The 13,157-nt window shown below is 39.1% G+C and overlaps 2 protein-coding genes across 2 annotated transcripts; one reads left to right on the top strand and one right to left on the bottom strand.

The window, feature by feature from the left end:
* Positions 1-121: 121 nt before the first annotated feature.
* On the bottom strand, positions 122-2,603 carry si:ch211-139g16.8 (immunoglobulin superfamily member 6). Its single transcript, XM_050069743.1, has 6 exons — positions 2,519-2,603; positions 2,000-2,320; positions 1,813-1,910; positions 1,652-1,693; positions 1,294-1,404; positions 122-1,162 (listed from the first exon to the last, which is right to left on the bottom strand). Exons 1-6 carry the CDS (start codon positions 2,601-2,603, stop codon positions 1,109-1,111), a joined length of 711 nt encoding a protein of 236 aa, XP_049925700.1. The 3' UTR covers positions 122-1,108.
* A 2,403-nt stretch (positions 2,604-5,006) lies between these two features.
* LOC126405672 (ER lumen protein-retaining receptor 2) lies at positions 5,007-13,157 on the top strand. The gene is made up of 5 exons (XM_050069515.1): positions 5,007-5,286; positions 8,417-8,517; positions 8,621-8,779; positions 8,866-9,118; positions 11,820-13,157. The coding sequence occupies exons 1-5, from the start codon at positions 5,196-5,198 to the stop codon at positions 11,852-11,854; spliced, it is 639 nt and encodes a 212-aa protein (XP_049925472.1). The 5' UTR covers positions 5,007-5,195; the 3' UTR covers positions 11,855-13,157.

Here is a 13,157-nt window from a genome sequence, read left to right as displayed (position 1 = left end):
AAAAATCCAAACTATCCCTTTAAAGTTACAGTAGACAGAAACAAAACAGGAGGCAGAAAGGGAATAATTCACACAGACTCTGAACTAAGGATGTTTGAGTGAATGGTATAAGCCCAAAACTTGATATCACAGCTTTTAATGTGTAAAGAAATGCACACAGTACATGTAAACATCCACTTTGACTTTGTGTATGAGTAAATTCTAATGTTAGCTGGTGGGATTATTGCTGTGGGAATTACAGCGAACAAATATTCATGGGGGTCATTGTACAGAATATAACCTAGCCTAATGCCTTAGTGTAAAGTTTTACTGTCAGCTGATGATGATTTTTCAGAACAAAAACCACTCCAGCACCAAAAATACAACCTTTCCTTGCTTGATGTGACTTTGTCTACTATATGTATTTGTGTATTATAAGTTATTTGTAATGTGCCTCTCTTGTCATTACATTTTTTAAAATGATGAAACTTTCTTGGGGTTTTTTTGTAGAAAAAAAATGTTTTTGTATATACCTATGCCCAGAATGTTGATACAAGTTTGTGCTTTCCTTATTTTTTGAGTAAAGTGTTGCTTAATAATGAGATGATTTTGACACGATATTATCAAGTTATTACCTTGAATCCTCTCCAGAGAAGTGACACTGTCCTCGAAGAAGCCTTATTTGCACTCTTGCACACTTCTGATTTCCACTTTCATTTCTGAACGACATGATCTTTGTACTGAAAACGTGAATCACGTGTGCTGCTTTTTACTCTCTATTCCTGAAAGTACAGCTCACATTATTTTTCCTATCACTCTGCTTTTATGGGAGACATTAAATTGATGAATTAAAATGGTTTGACTCAGCTACATTTTTCTGTCTGTCTTCTCCGTGTAAACACTGTCCTGGTTTTGAAATGGTTGAAGATGCTCACATATTAATAACAATCAACAGAACATAAATAAAACTAGTGAGCAAGTGAGTGAGCGAGCACACAACTAACTTGCAGCCCTTTATGATTTGCTCATGTCAACAGCGTCCTTCATCAGGGGTTACATGGCCGTGGAACTTCCTCTTAGTCCAAATGATGGACCACTGAGTCTGTCATTTAATATCCTTGAATGATACTTAAACGTTTTGATAGATGTCATCAGCGGAGTTGTTGAACTCAGTGCTCGAAGCCTGCAACAAAATCAAACTCTATATAAAAAATGAGGGTAAAACATGCTGTGAAACAAGCTATGCAGAAGTTTCCTGCTTACTCAATCCGTCTGTTGATCAATCTAACCATAGTGTGCTGCAACAAGATTTACCTCAGCTTCAGGACGGTGTCTGCTGGCTGTTTTTTTGCCTCTGCCCAACTTTCCCTTACTGTTCATTTCTTGCAGCACGTCACGGAATTGTACTTTTTTCGTTGAGATTCTCTGTTTGGAAAGTTCAGAAGAAATTGGTTATTAAACAGAGATGTTCAATTCTTCTTCCTGTGTTTTTTTTCTTTTTAAGAAAGGTCAGACAACTGCTGCTTATCACTTGGGGTGTTGCAAGAGCCTTTTCTAGCTGATTTACAGAGGCCCTGGTTCCTGTTCCTCTTTTTGCTTCTGTTGGCTTTTCCCCATTTAGTAAACACATCAAACACAAACTATAAGAGAAAATCAGAAGGTTATCTACAACCTTGTCAGTGCTGTCCGTCCTTCCGCTCATCTTGTAGCCATACTGTAACAGAGAGGAGCAGATTTCACATCGGTGCATTATCAGTTTTCAGTTTTGCTTGCACGAACTCTGATAGATCTTAACACATTACATTTAAAATAAAACACGTCTAAGTAATTTACCTTCTTTAGTATAAGTGTCACTATTACCAAGGTGTAAATGGCCAAGAGGACAAATGACAACCACAGAACAATGTCCTTCAGCCAAGTTCTATCTTGTTCTGAAAACAAAAGAAAAAAAGGTCTCTCCTAATTATCTTAATCAACACAACCAAACAGCTGTGCCTCACATTTAAAATCAGACTCTTACCCCTCACTACAAGAGTCGTACCCATCCCCACATGCTGGGCACCAGATGCTGAGCTTCCATTTAATGCTGCAGCACAGTGGTAGATCCCGCTGTCGTTAACTTGAAGCGATGTAATGTGTAAAGATGCTTCGTTTAAGCTGTACTTGGCAGGGTTGTTGAGGTTGAGACAAAAATGTACGTTTTCCTTGAATACGAACCACTCATAATGAAAGTTATTGGGTAGACAATGTGATCTGACGGTGCAATGAAGATCAGCACTACGTCCTGTTTTCTTCCAGATCACCTTGTTTGGCTGTGACAAGCAGCCTTTTTCCACGCTCTCTGAAATGAATAGACAAAAAAATGTAAAAGGTAGGCTGTAACATTCAGTGTCTTCCAGCCCAAAATGTTTCAGAGAGACCACGGAGCTATTGTTGGACCAAAGCTGTGATGCCTTATATTCTTACTGCTTATGTGGAACAATGAACTTCTTCAAAACACAGGACGAATCTACATAAAGACATAACAAAGACATCTTACCTATTACAGGCAGGCAGGAGAGCAGGAGAGAACACCAAAACACCCGGTCCATGTCTGAGTCTTGACAGCGTGTGAATGATCTCATTATTCCTCGCGTGAGGCTGTCTAAATGGGTGACAACATGGGAAGTGGGTATACTGCACTTCCTCAAGACTTAGTTCCTACTTATTTTTCTGTATTTTGCCGCTAAATGGTGATACTATGGATTTTCAAAAGCATGAGACATTTCAGTGTGTTTCTAGTAACATGGCACAATAAGTGTAAATATATGAAACGCTTAAAAGTTATGAACAAAGGTCAAAATGCGGAGAGATTTGTGTCATTGTCATCGGGAAACCACAAGTAGCTTCATCATCAGCCTGTTATTGCCTAATATGAATAACATTTTCTGTGAGAAGCAGCAGGACGTTTACCATTATCTCTGTGCATATAGGCAATGGAGCAATATAGGAAAGGAGGAAAATGTCTGATGTGTGGTTAGTAATACTCAGAAATAATAATTTGACTGAGAGATAAACAAGGTGGAATCATGTTGAACATATCGGGACAAAATGTTGTATTCAGTGAGATGTGGTTTGATATGTGTGTCATGGCCACATGACAAACCTGCATTGTGCACACACTCAGCCTGATGAAGGTCTTAAATGTAGATTTTGACACAGGAGGAGCCCTCATTAAAGAGACGGCCTTCAGATTGGGTTACTAATGGAAAAGCCACGTTAAAGGTCCCAAATCTATTTCAGGTTCACACTTGGGTTCATATTTTGGGTTTCTATTAAAACGTGTTTAAATACTTAAAAGTTCAAAAAGCATTTTTTCCCCTCGTACTGCCTACCTGCATATACCTGTATTCACTCTTTCTCTGAAACGCTCCGTTTCAGTGCCTGTCTCTTTAAGAACCCCTCAAAATAGCCCGGTCTGCTCTGATTGGTCAGTTTTTCTTAATCTTCCTCTCTGTGTCTGCATTTTCTGTCTTTATAGACCTTTTTACTGGGATTGCATTGCTAGGAAACAGCTTGGGTCCATATTTACTTCCTGTCAGCTGATGTCATTCATACATGATCCATATTTTCCCACCGTATTTTAAATTAAAGTTCCAGTGCTATAAAATACAGCCTTTCATATTCATATAAAATTACTGCATTGATACAGCACAAAGAGAGAGAAGACATTTTTAAATAGGAATTGTGCAAATTTGCAGGAAAGCCCAATCAGTCTTTTTGCAGCATTGGTAGTATAAAAACAAAATCGGGGAGTGCTTCAAAATGCCGCCTACCTACTTTTGTTTAAACAGAATGCGCCTTTTTCGGGGCAATGGGGGGCGTGAGCAAGTAACAAAATGTGTAGCTCAGCGTGTGATGTAAACAGTGACGTGGGAGGGAAGCCGCGGCTAGTCAGTCCTTTGGCGATTCTCTTGTAAGTCGGCCCGTTCTTCACCGTCCCCGTCATCTGACGGTTAATGGTCTCTTCGTTTGCGAGGGCAAGGAGGGCGCGCAATTCATTAGCCCCTTTTACACTGCCAGATTTTCCGCAAATTTTGGGCCGTTTTGCAGGCAAGCTGCGAACCTTTAGACATACAGAGCCGGATTGGTGAGTTGATCCGAGGTGCCCAATTTTCCGCCTCGTAGGGTAGACATATTGGCGGAACCTTTTTGGTTTAAAAAGACCGAGGCGGCCTTCCGCCATGGGAGGGGCTGTTGAAGACTTGTGGGAGGAGCTAGTGCGACCCACATGCGACCCACTGGCGGTGGATAAACAGGAAACAGCTGATAACAGGACTTAGCAGCAGCTAGTAGCAAGAGGGAAACGCAAACCTGGCAGACACTGTAAAGATGAGCAACAAATAGATAGTAATTTGTACAAAACTGAGTATATTAATTGCAATAAATGTAACATTAGACCAGTATTTAAAATAAAAAATTACAAAAGCACAAGCTCAAACACAGTATCATCCACAGAAATAAGTTATTATCTTTATATACTATTTTTTAATGGTACTTTACTCTTCTCCACTTCTTTTTAGAATAATATGCATGTTTTATTTCCGTTGCATTTGCTGTATTTGACAGCTTAAAATCCTAGTCGCTTTCCAGATTAATATTGTACATACAAAATTAGTAATTAAGATATGATCCAGCGATAAAGTACAGATAACAGTTTTGGATTAAACCACCCAACAGTGTGTAAAGATGTTTTGATTAGCTTCCCCTCAACCAGCTTCAACACTAAACAGCTGATTACATGTTAGTGTATCAGGAATAACAACCCCAGTTATAAACACGTCATCCATCACAGTACACAGGGTCATTAAATACAGTTCAGATATCAAAACTGTAGTCAAGCGTTGGTCCCACCCAAGGTAATGTGTCCCTGATCATTCACACAGGGCTCCAGTCTTCCCGTCCAGCTTCATGTGGGCGGGTCTTCTCTCACTGTCGGTCAGATTTTAGTCCAATCAGAATCTCCCTCTCTGTTTTGTCACGCCCCCTTCCACGTCGACCTGCACTCTCGCCATATTTTCAATCGTGTGAAACCCGCAGCCCGGTTTGCTCCCAACTTGGGTGAGAGAAGACGCTTTCACACAAGACAGCATTAAGTGTGAAACGATCTGGTCCAAAGGATAAAGGCACATCTGCGTTAGCTTCCTAGCTAGTGTCTGCTAACTCACTCTGCAGCCATGAACATCTTCAGACTGACAGGGGACCTCTCTCATCTGGCTGCTATCATCATCCTGCTACTCAAAATATGGAAAAGCAGGTCGTGTGCAGGTGAGCCATAGCGATAATTCCTATCACACATGCAACAGTGTTATTTTCCTTGTGTTACAGATTAACTTTACGTTTCTTTAAGTGGCTAACGTGGTCGTTTTGGCGTTGTCTCCTCACTCACCCAGCAAGGTCCGAGCTAGCCAACGTTAGCCACATGCTAACGCTTCCCACCCATTCATTTGAGTATTAGCGTCAGCAGTGAATGGGGTAACTGCTAATAAGAACTACAAACAACTGTATGCACCTCCATCACTTTTAGAGGCAGCCTACCCTAAATTTATTGAACATTTACAGTTAAATATTGAAGTTAGTGGCAACAATGTCGGATCATAGCAAGACACTAGCTAACTTTGTAGGGATATGTAGTGTGGGTTAGTTAACTGACATATTAGCTTAACTACGGGTTCGGGAGGTGAGTTAGGTGCCTTCTGCTCAGTAGATTAATAAGCAAATTGACACGTCAGATTTTTTGGGGGTTATTTCGTCCTTAAGTTTCACCGGTTGGTTTTGCTTTCTGTACACATCACCCATCCATTTACTCCTGCTCGACTAGTTTGAGGTTTGGTGCTCGATTTTTTTGGTCTGGCTTCTGACGTGGCGTTCTAGAAGGCGCTACGGAAGTAGCTTCAGTAGTTTGTGTTACCTTCTCTTTCCTGCTCTTGTGTCTGTATCTCGTTGAATATGTTTTATTTTTTAATATTAAACCACTGCACAGATAACTGTGACTTCTGGTGAGCAGTCAGGAGGACACAGTGGTGAATCCTGCTTTGGTGATGTGAGTGTAGGTTCAAAGTTAATGGAGGTTATGTCAGGTTACAACTAAGAGCTGGTAATGTTTGATTAAGGTTAACATGATAAGAAACGTCCAAGGTATATCTATATCTAAAGTTTACAGTGTTTATTTTATAGAGAGAGTTATGTTTGTATTTCTTTAGGCTAAAATCACCACTCACCTGTGGGGTAAAAAAAAAGGAAACACTTAACAATTTACACACACACATATATATATATATATATATATATATATATATATATAATTGGGACAAATCATGTTATATATATATATTTTTTTAAAAAAAGACTTTACAGGTATTATCAATACACTAATTTCATTTCTGGGGTGAAACATTGATTTTTTTTAAAGGATTTATATACATGAAATAAATGATGATTTGATAATGATAATGCTTTGTAAAATATTTTGATCTGCTTTCTTTTTTTTGTAACTTCTAAACTTCATCTGAGCCAGAAAGCAGCATTGTCCTCGACAATAACTCACAACCTTTGACAATTAAAGACTGTGTTAAAAGCCTTTAAAACCCTCTTCCAAACTAACGTTCTGTACTGATAACATTGGTGTAAAGATGTAGTGCTATAATCATTTCTATTTTCAAATATATTTTTGTCATGTTATATAAAAAAAACTTATCAATACACTAATTTCATTTCTGGGGTGAAACAATATTTTTTACGGGCTTATAGAATGAAAAAAAAAATGGAATAAAAATGATTTATTAAATATTTTTGATCTGATCTCATTTTTTAACTTCAAACTTAACCTTCAGCTTAACCTTAAAGAATATTTTTTGGCCACTTAAAGATGTGTCCCAGATTTTTGTCAACTCCGTCAGATTTCTACAAAAACATCCTTTAATCAGGCATAAAAGTGACTCCTGACTCCTGTCTCACGTCCTAGGGTTCAAAAAAGTCAGAATGCTGCTCAAGTACTTGTAACCCTTCTTTTTTTTTTTTTATTAATTCATTAAATAATATTGCTAGTATTGAGTGTGTCTCAACCATAACTCCAGGGTCAACTCCATAGCCCTTTTACATCAAAACTAAATAAGGCTCATGGTTTAAAAATGTGTATTTTGATTAGCATTAAGATAAGTCTCAGTAACTTTAAAAAATAAAATGGCTCCTCAAAATAAACTTTTTGTTGACTTCCCTCTGACATCCATTATGTTTGTTATTCAGGAAAATCACTGAAAGATCACTGGGAGGCTGACTGTTTTCAAGGTTTAAAAGTAAAGACTTTGATATTATAAAATATATTTTCTCAGCCTTATTGAAGATTAACCCCCCCAAAAAAAGTAAGGTTTTGTCCCAATTCTCAACAATGTGTGAGCAACTGAGGCGAGATCCCTCTTCTCAGACAGATGTGCAGTAGATGTTATGTGCACAAATCAGACCAACAAAAATATATAATACATAGAACAGACAGAAAATAGAAATAACAACAGTAGAACTGACAATATTAGGTAAATAAAGAGCACACATGCAACAGAGTACTCACACACAACAGAGACAAAACTGAAGGATATTATTCACATAGAGGGAGGAAGATGCGAAGAGAGAGGATGAAGCAGTTATTGCAGACAATGAGCGATGAGCAGGTATAAAGAAAGATGGAGAAAACACTATCTCAGTGTTCAGCTTATCCTTTGCATGCATAAGGCTGAGGACCAGGGTTCATTTTGGACAGGTTGCCTGGCTGTCACAGAGCTGACATAAACAGACAGGCAACGAATCACTCCGAGTAAGACTCACCTCTAACCTGCATGACTTTAGACTGTGTGAAGAAACCCACACAGACTCAAAGCACATACAACTCCACACAAGAAAAAATTGCTAAGGCTTCAGTGCTAGCCTTGTTAGCTTATTTGCAAGGTAAAAATGGTAATGTGTAGGTGTGGTATAGGTCAGGAAAAGATGTGGGAGGGAAAAGAAACCTGTACAAACTTCTTGTTTTCCCATGATGCCCTGTCATGTCTGATGTACTGTTTAAGTTCAGAAACACAAATCCACGCACTTGAGATGCTCTTATGCCTGTCAGCCTGAGAGGTCATCTGTCATTTTCACAAAGATTGAATTGATTTAAAAGAAATAAAAGATTGACCTGCAAGTTTATTATTCTTGCCTATAGAAACAAGTCCAAAAGGACTGAGAATGCTGATTTCCCAAAAAAGTAGTTACCATGTTTCCACCAGTAGATGTCACTGCATAACACAGAAGTGCATTAATGATTCATGTTTTATCCAGACTGCTTGTGAAGCTCTTCTAAATGTGCAGATGGCTCAACCTCATAAAATATATCAGATAATGAATCTGCTTCATGTTTCTGTTAAAGGAATCTCTGGAAAGAGCCAAATCCTGTTTGCTATAGTGTTTACCACACGCTACTTGGATCTGCTCACCTCCTTCATCTCCCTCTATAACACATGCATGAAGGTAAGAAACCAGAACATCTTCGTTCTGACCAGCAGCTTTTCGCACAAGTCCCCTATTCCTCCTGAGTGCCTTCAGTGACGAGCTGCTCTGTGCTGTTTATCAGGTGATCTACATCGGTTGTGCGTATGCCACAGTCTACCTGATCTACGTTAAGTTCAGGGCCACCTACGATGGCAACCATGACAGTTTCAGAGTCGAGTTCCTGGTCGTTCCCGTCGGGGGTCTGGCTGTTCTCATCAACCACGACTTCTCTCTGGTGGAGGTGGGTTCATCTTCCTGTATTACCACTATGATGTGTTCCTGTCTAATCTTGCTTTAGTATGAACATGTAAGTGTATCTGTCATCAGATCCTGTGGACGTTCTCGATCTACCTGGAGTCGGTGGCGATCCTGCCTCAGCTCTTCATGATCAGCAAGACTGGCGAGGCGGAGACGATCACCACCCACTACCTGTTCTGCCTGGGCCTGTATCGGGCCCTCTATCTCTTCAACTGGATCTGGCGTTTCTACTTTGAAGGCTTCTTTGATATGATCGCCATTGTGGCCGGTTTGGTCCAGACCGTCCTCTACTGTGACTTCTTCTACCTTTATGTCACCAAAGGTGGGTTTCCTACTGCGGAAATAAAAGAGTAATTACTAGGCAATACATGGGGAATTACTTTTTCTTTTTTTACTGCGTATGGACATTTGTAGCTGTGGCTAGTAGTTTCTTAAAGTAATTTCTTAAAGAGTACTTTAATATAAAACTTGTGCCTTTATGTGTGTTGAAAAAGTTTGTACTTGATGTAATCACTCTTTCAGTCGTCATGGGCCCTGAGGCAATCCCTTCCTAGAATAATGTTAATGTAAGAGAGCCACACTTCTTGTTTCCTGCTAAACCTTTTTCTAAAGTTCAGCTGAAGCTAATAGGAGGCATAAGCAGACTGAATTTCCTGAATCAAGTGTGGGTTTTTTTTTACTGTAAGATTACCTCTATGTATTACTGTCCCTCCACAGTAGCTTAGCTGGGAAACACACAAAGGGGATTTTGTGCTAAAAAGACTGTAAAGTTTGAAGTACGCACTTGATTCGGCTCACCCAATGCTGAATCTTCATTCATATTATCATCGGTTGAACTTCAAAATCCATTTTTCTCACTAAACCAGAGGGCTGCATTCACAAAAATTCAGAGAATACTATCAGACAGGTCTTAAATTAGCCTAAAAATTTATTGCAAGGAGTCCTTTTTAAAAGAAATTCTCAAAGAAACTCTGAGCAAGGAAGGGCAAGACCCAAGTCATGACTGCTGCAATGTTATATTTTTGCAGTTGCGAAATATCTTAATGTTGTGATAACTTTAATTTTTGGCGTTAAAACCTTATTGCGTTGGTTGGGAGATGTGAATGTAGCTCAAATGAGTTTGACCACAAACATTATACCTGCGAACTGATCTGTAGTGTTTTATGAACTCACTGTGATTCGGCTTTAGGAGAATATTTCTCCTTCCTTTTCCTTTCATTTTCTCCTCTGTTTAAGAAACTCTTAAGCCTCCTAAAAGGTTTCCTCCTTACTCCTAACAGTTTTCATCTTGGGAGCTCTGCTAAGGGCGAAGATGCTTTGTGAATAACTTTTATCTTTAGCGGGATCTAGTCTCAACTGTAAGGGAAATTCTAAAAAATGTCATAATTCTAAGAGTTTTCTCAGAATTTCTTCACTAGATGCAACTCTTTGTACTAGAAAGCTTTTTGAATTTGGCCCCAGGACTGTGGGGTTTTTTTTTGCACTTGCGATATCCTACGTGTTATCGCTATCTCATCCTTCTCTTGCTGGGACAGGGCACATGGTTAAAGAATTGAACTTGATGTAAGCCATTTTTTGATAGAACCCAATGTGAATATCACATGGCCAAAGAGTAACATAATTTTTTTCGTAACAAGGTTGATTTTTCTGAGCTTTTGCACCGCGAATAAAGGCATCGACCAATCATGTTGCACCCATACTTATGAGATTATAAAACAACACTACGGAGGCGCTATAGTCCAAACCAGAACGGCAGACTTCATTACTCTGCTCAAATTTGACAAACGCAGGGCAAACTACACCCACTCCTTCCATTTTTACCTTTCACAGTAAAAGCCCCAGACATATACTGCGTAACTACTTACCACAGAGAACTCAAATTAATACAGAGCAGCTTACAGTAGCTCAGGCCAGTGATTCCCAACTGGTGGTTTGCAATCCAAAAATGAGTCGCGGGTCCCTCTGAATGGACCACCATTGACTCGCAAACAAAAAATCACTTTATTTTTAAGTACAGTGAATTTCTGGCACAAAGCTTTTACTTTGAAGTGCTGTTTTCTGCTGTAGAGTGGGTGACCAATGGACAGCTACTTGACAGAGACAGCAAACTAGCTCAATGCAGGGAAAAATTATGGTATGACACTGAATGTATTTAACTGTGTAGACCTTGAACTAATGAGTAAATAGAAATCTGAACCAGTTGGGAACCACTGGCTTAGGCCATACAAGGAGTTACTTCAGACAGAATGCCAGGCGCTGCTCTGGTCAACAGGAGCCTGGTAGTTGTCACAAACGATATGGTTGCATCAGTCTATTCAGTCAGAACCTTTTATCACACAAGCAAATTGGCGTCGCTGCAGGTATGAATAGTTTTGATGCAAAATATTCACAGGAGAGTATTTTACATTTTCATGTTGTTCATTCATCACGCCAGTGTTTAAAGGCCTTAACTTGAAGCCTGTTAATGCTGCAGGAACCTTTTTAGGAACGTATGAAACTTATTTGCATTTTCACCACAGAAACTAGAGTTTAAGTTCAATTCCTCCTAAAGGCCCAGGAAATAACGAGTGACCACGAGAATGAATGTGCGTAATACACTGCAGATTGTATGATTTGGAGATGTTCTGGAGTTCGTTTTTCCACTTCTGTGCGTCTGTTTGCAGCCATTTAAACGTGACAGTACATTAGGGGCGAACAACGCGTCTTTGTATTAATTTTTCTGTGTCTCAAACACGGCGTTGTTTTGATTCTGTCATCAGTCTAAATTGCCTAATCTTCACGGCTCTTTCATTCCTTGGGTTTTATAGTTCCTGGAAGTATTTCATTGAAAAGGGCCTCTGGTTTGCAACCACTGGGGGTTACGTCTGAGCACAAGTCAATAAATTTGTCTTTAAAAGCCCCTTGATAAAGAAACTCTGGCACTTCCAACCCATCAAAGTGGTGGAAATCATGTGTGGCAGCGTGAACATATATGGGCCCGATCATGGTTTCTGATTTGTACATCTTTCTATCTCACCCCGCAGTGTTGAAAGGCAAGAAGCTGAGCCTGCCTGCGTAAAACGCACAGAAGGAGACGACGACTCACAGCAGACTCAGGGGTGCGTGGAGATGACATCATGTAATCTCGTGACCTGCAGCAAAAGATGCCTGAGACAGAGAGCCAACTATCGGGGAAAAACACTAGTCTTCTTGATGATTGCTGATGGAACTGGTAAATGCCAACAAACACCAGAGCTGAACAAAAATCATACCAGGTCAACCTTTGGATTTCTGTGTTCAGCATCTTGCCTTAAACTTCTTTTCATTGCTGTTCAAATAGGAGAAAAGGCTTTTTTTTTCTACATGTGAGGTGTATACGCTTGTTTTTTTATTTTTTTATAATGTCACAAATAGGGTCGACTCTGAGAAGAACCTTGTTTGGCTTGGTAATGAAATGCACAATTGTACAGTCTTATTAAAGAGTGAGATAAAGAGGTTATGTATCTGAGTGCCTGATGAGGATTATGTCCACTTTCTCACAATTTTTTTTTTACTTTTGGATTTCTTTTTTGTCTGCATATACTGAATACATGTACCTTCTTAAGGAAATATTTAAAGATGCCAACAGCGAGCTTGATGCCAACACACACGCATTTTGTAAAAACATTGCTTTAAAAAATTGCTCAAAACAACATTTTAACTCTCGTCTATTAATCAGAACTTTTTTTGTAAGCAGAGCTCACAAGAGGATTTGTAGTACCATCTTAAGGTTAAAAAGTAAATTAATGCCAGCAATCTCTTGGACATAGATGTCAGTATTTTCAAATGGTGGCTATCTCATTTGGAATTAAACCTTTTAATGTGTTTTTTTTTCATTAGCTTATTGTGTTAAAGAAAATAAAATGCATCAATTGTTCTACAGCTTTAATAATATAGATGTCACACAATCTCTCAGCAGTGATACATCACATTTTGGATATAGATAGAGCACAAATGTTATTTCAGAGCGTATTGCACCCCAGTAACAAACTCATGAACACCTTCCAGCGGTGATTTGTCAGTTATCTCAAGGTTGGAATCAGTAAAGTTGAGCAATAAGAAACAGCTGAATAATAATATTTGGCAGGAGAATCCTCCAGCACTTTGACTGGTTCTGACATTTCAATGTATGTCTGGAGTGTGAACAGTTAAACAGATTGGACATGGTGCTGGTCTATAATTGTGCAGGGGTGATGACGGTGTTAAATGGGTACATCTCTAGGAAAATCAAAGGCCTCTTGTTAACTTCAATTTTTTCAGATTAGTCATTCCTAAAGGATTATTTCAACTTTTTATGTCTTTTTTGCATGATATCACCTCCATTAAAGATTTTATGAGAATCA

The sequence above is a fragment of the Epinephelus moara genome, chromosome 18 (assembly GCF_006386435.1).
Source record: "Epinephelus moara isolate mb chromosome 18, YSFRI_EMoa_1.0, whole genome shotgun sequence".
NCBI lineage: Eukaryota > Metazoa > Chordata > Actinopteri > Perciformes > Serranidae > Epinephelus > Epinephelus moara.
The sequence above is the reverse complement of the archived record's forward strand: the minus strand, read 5'-3'. Positions and strand labels throughout refer to the sequence as shown.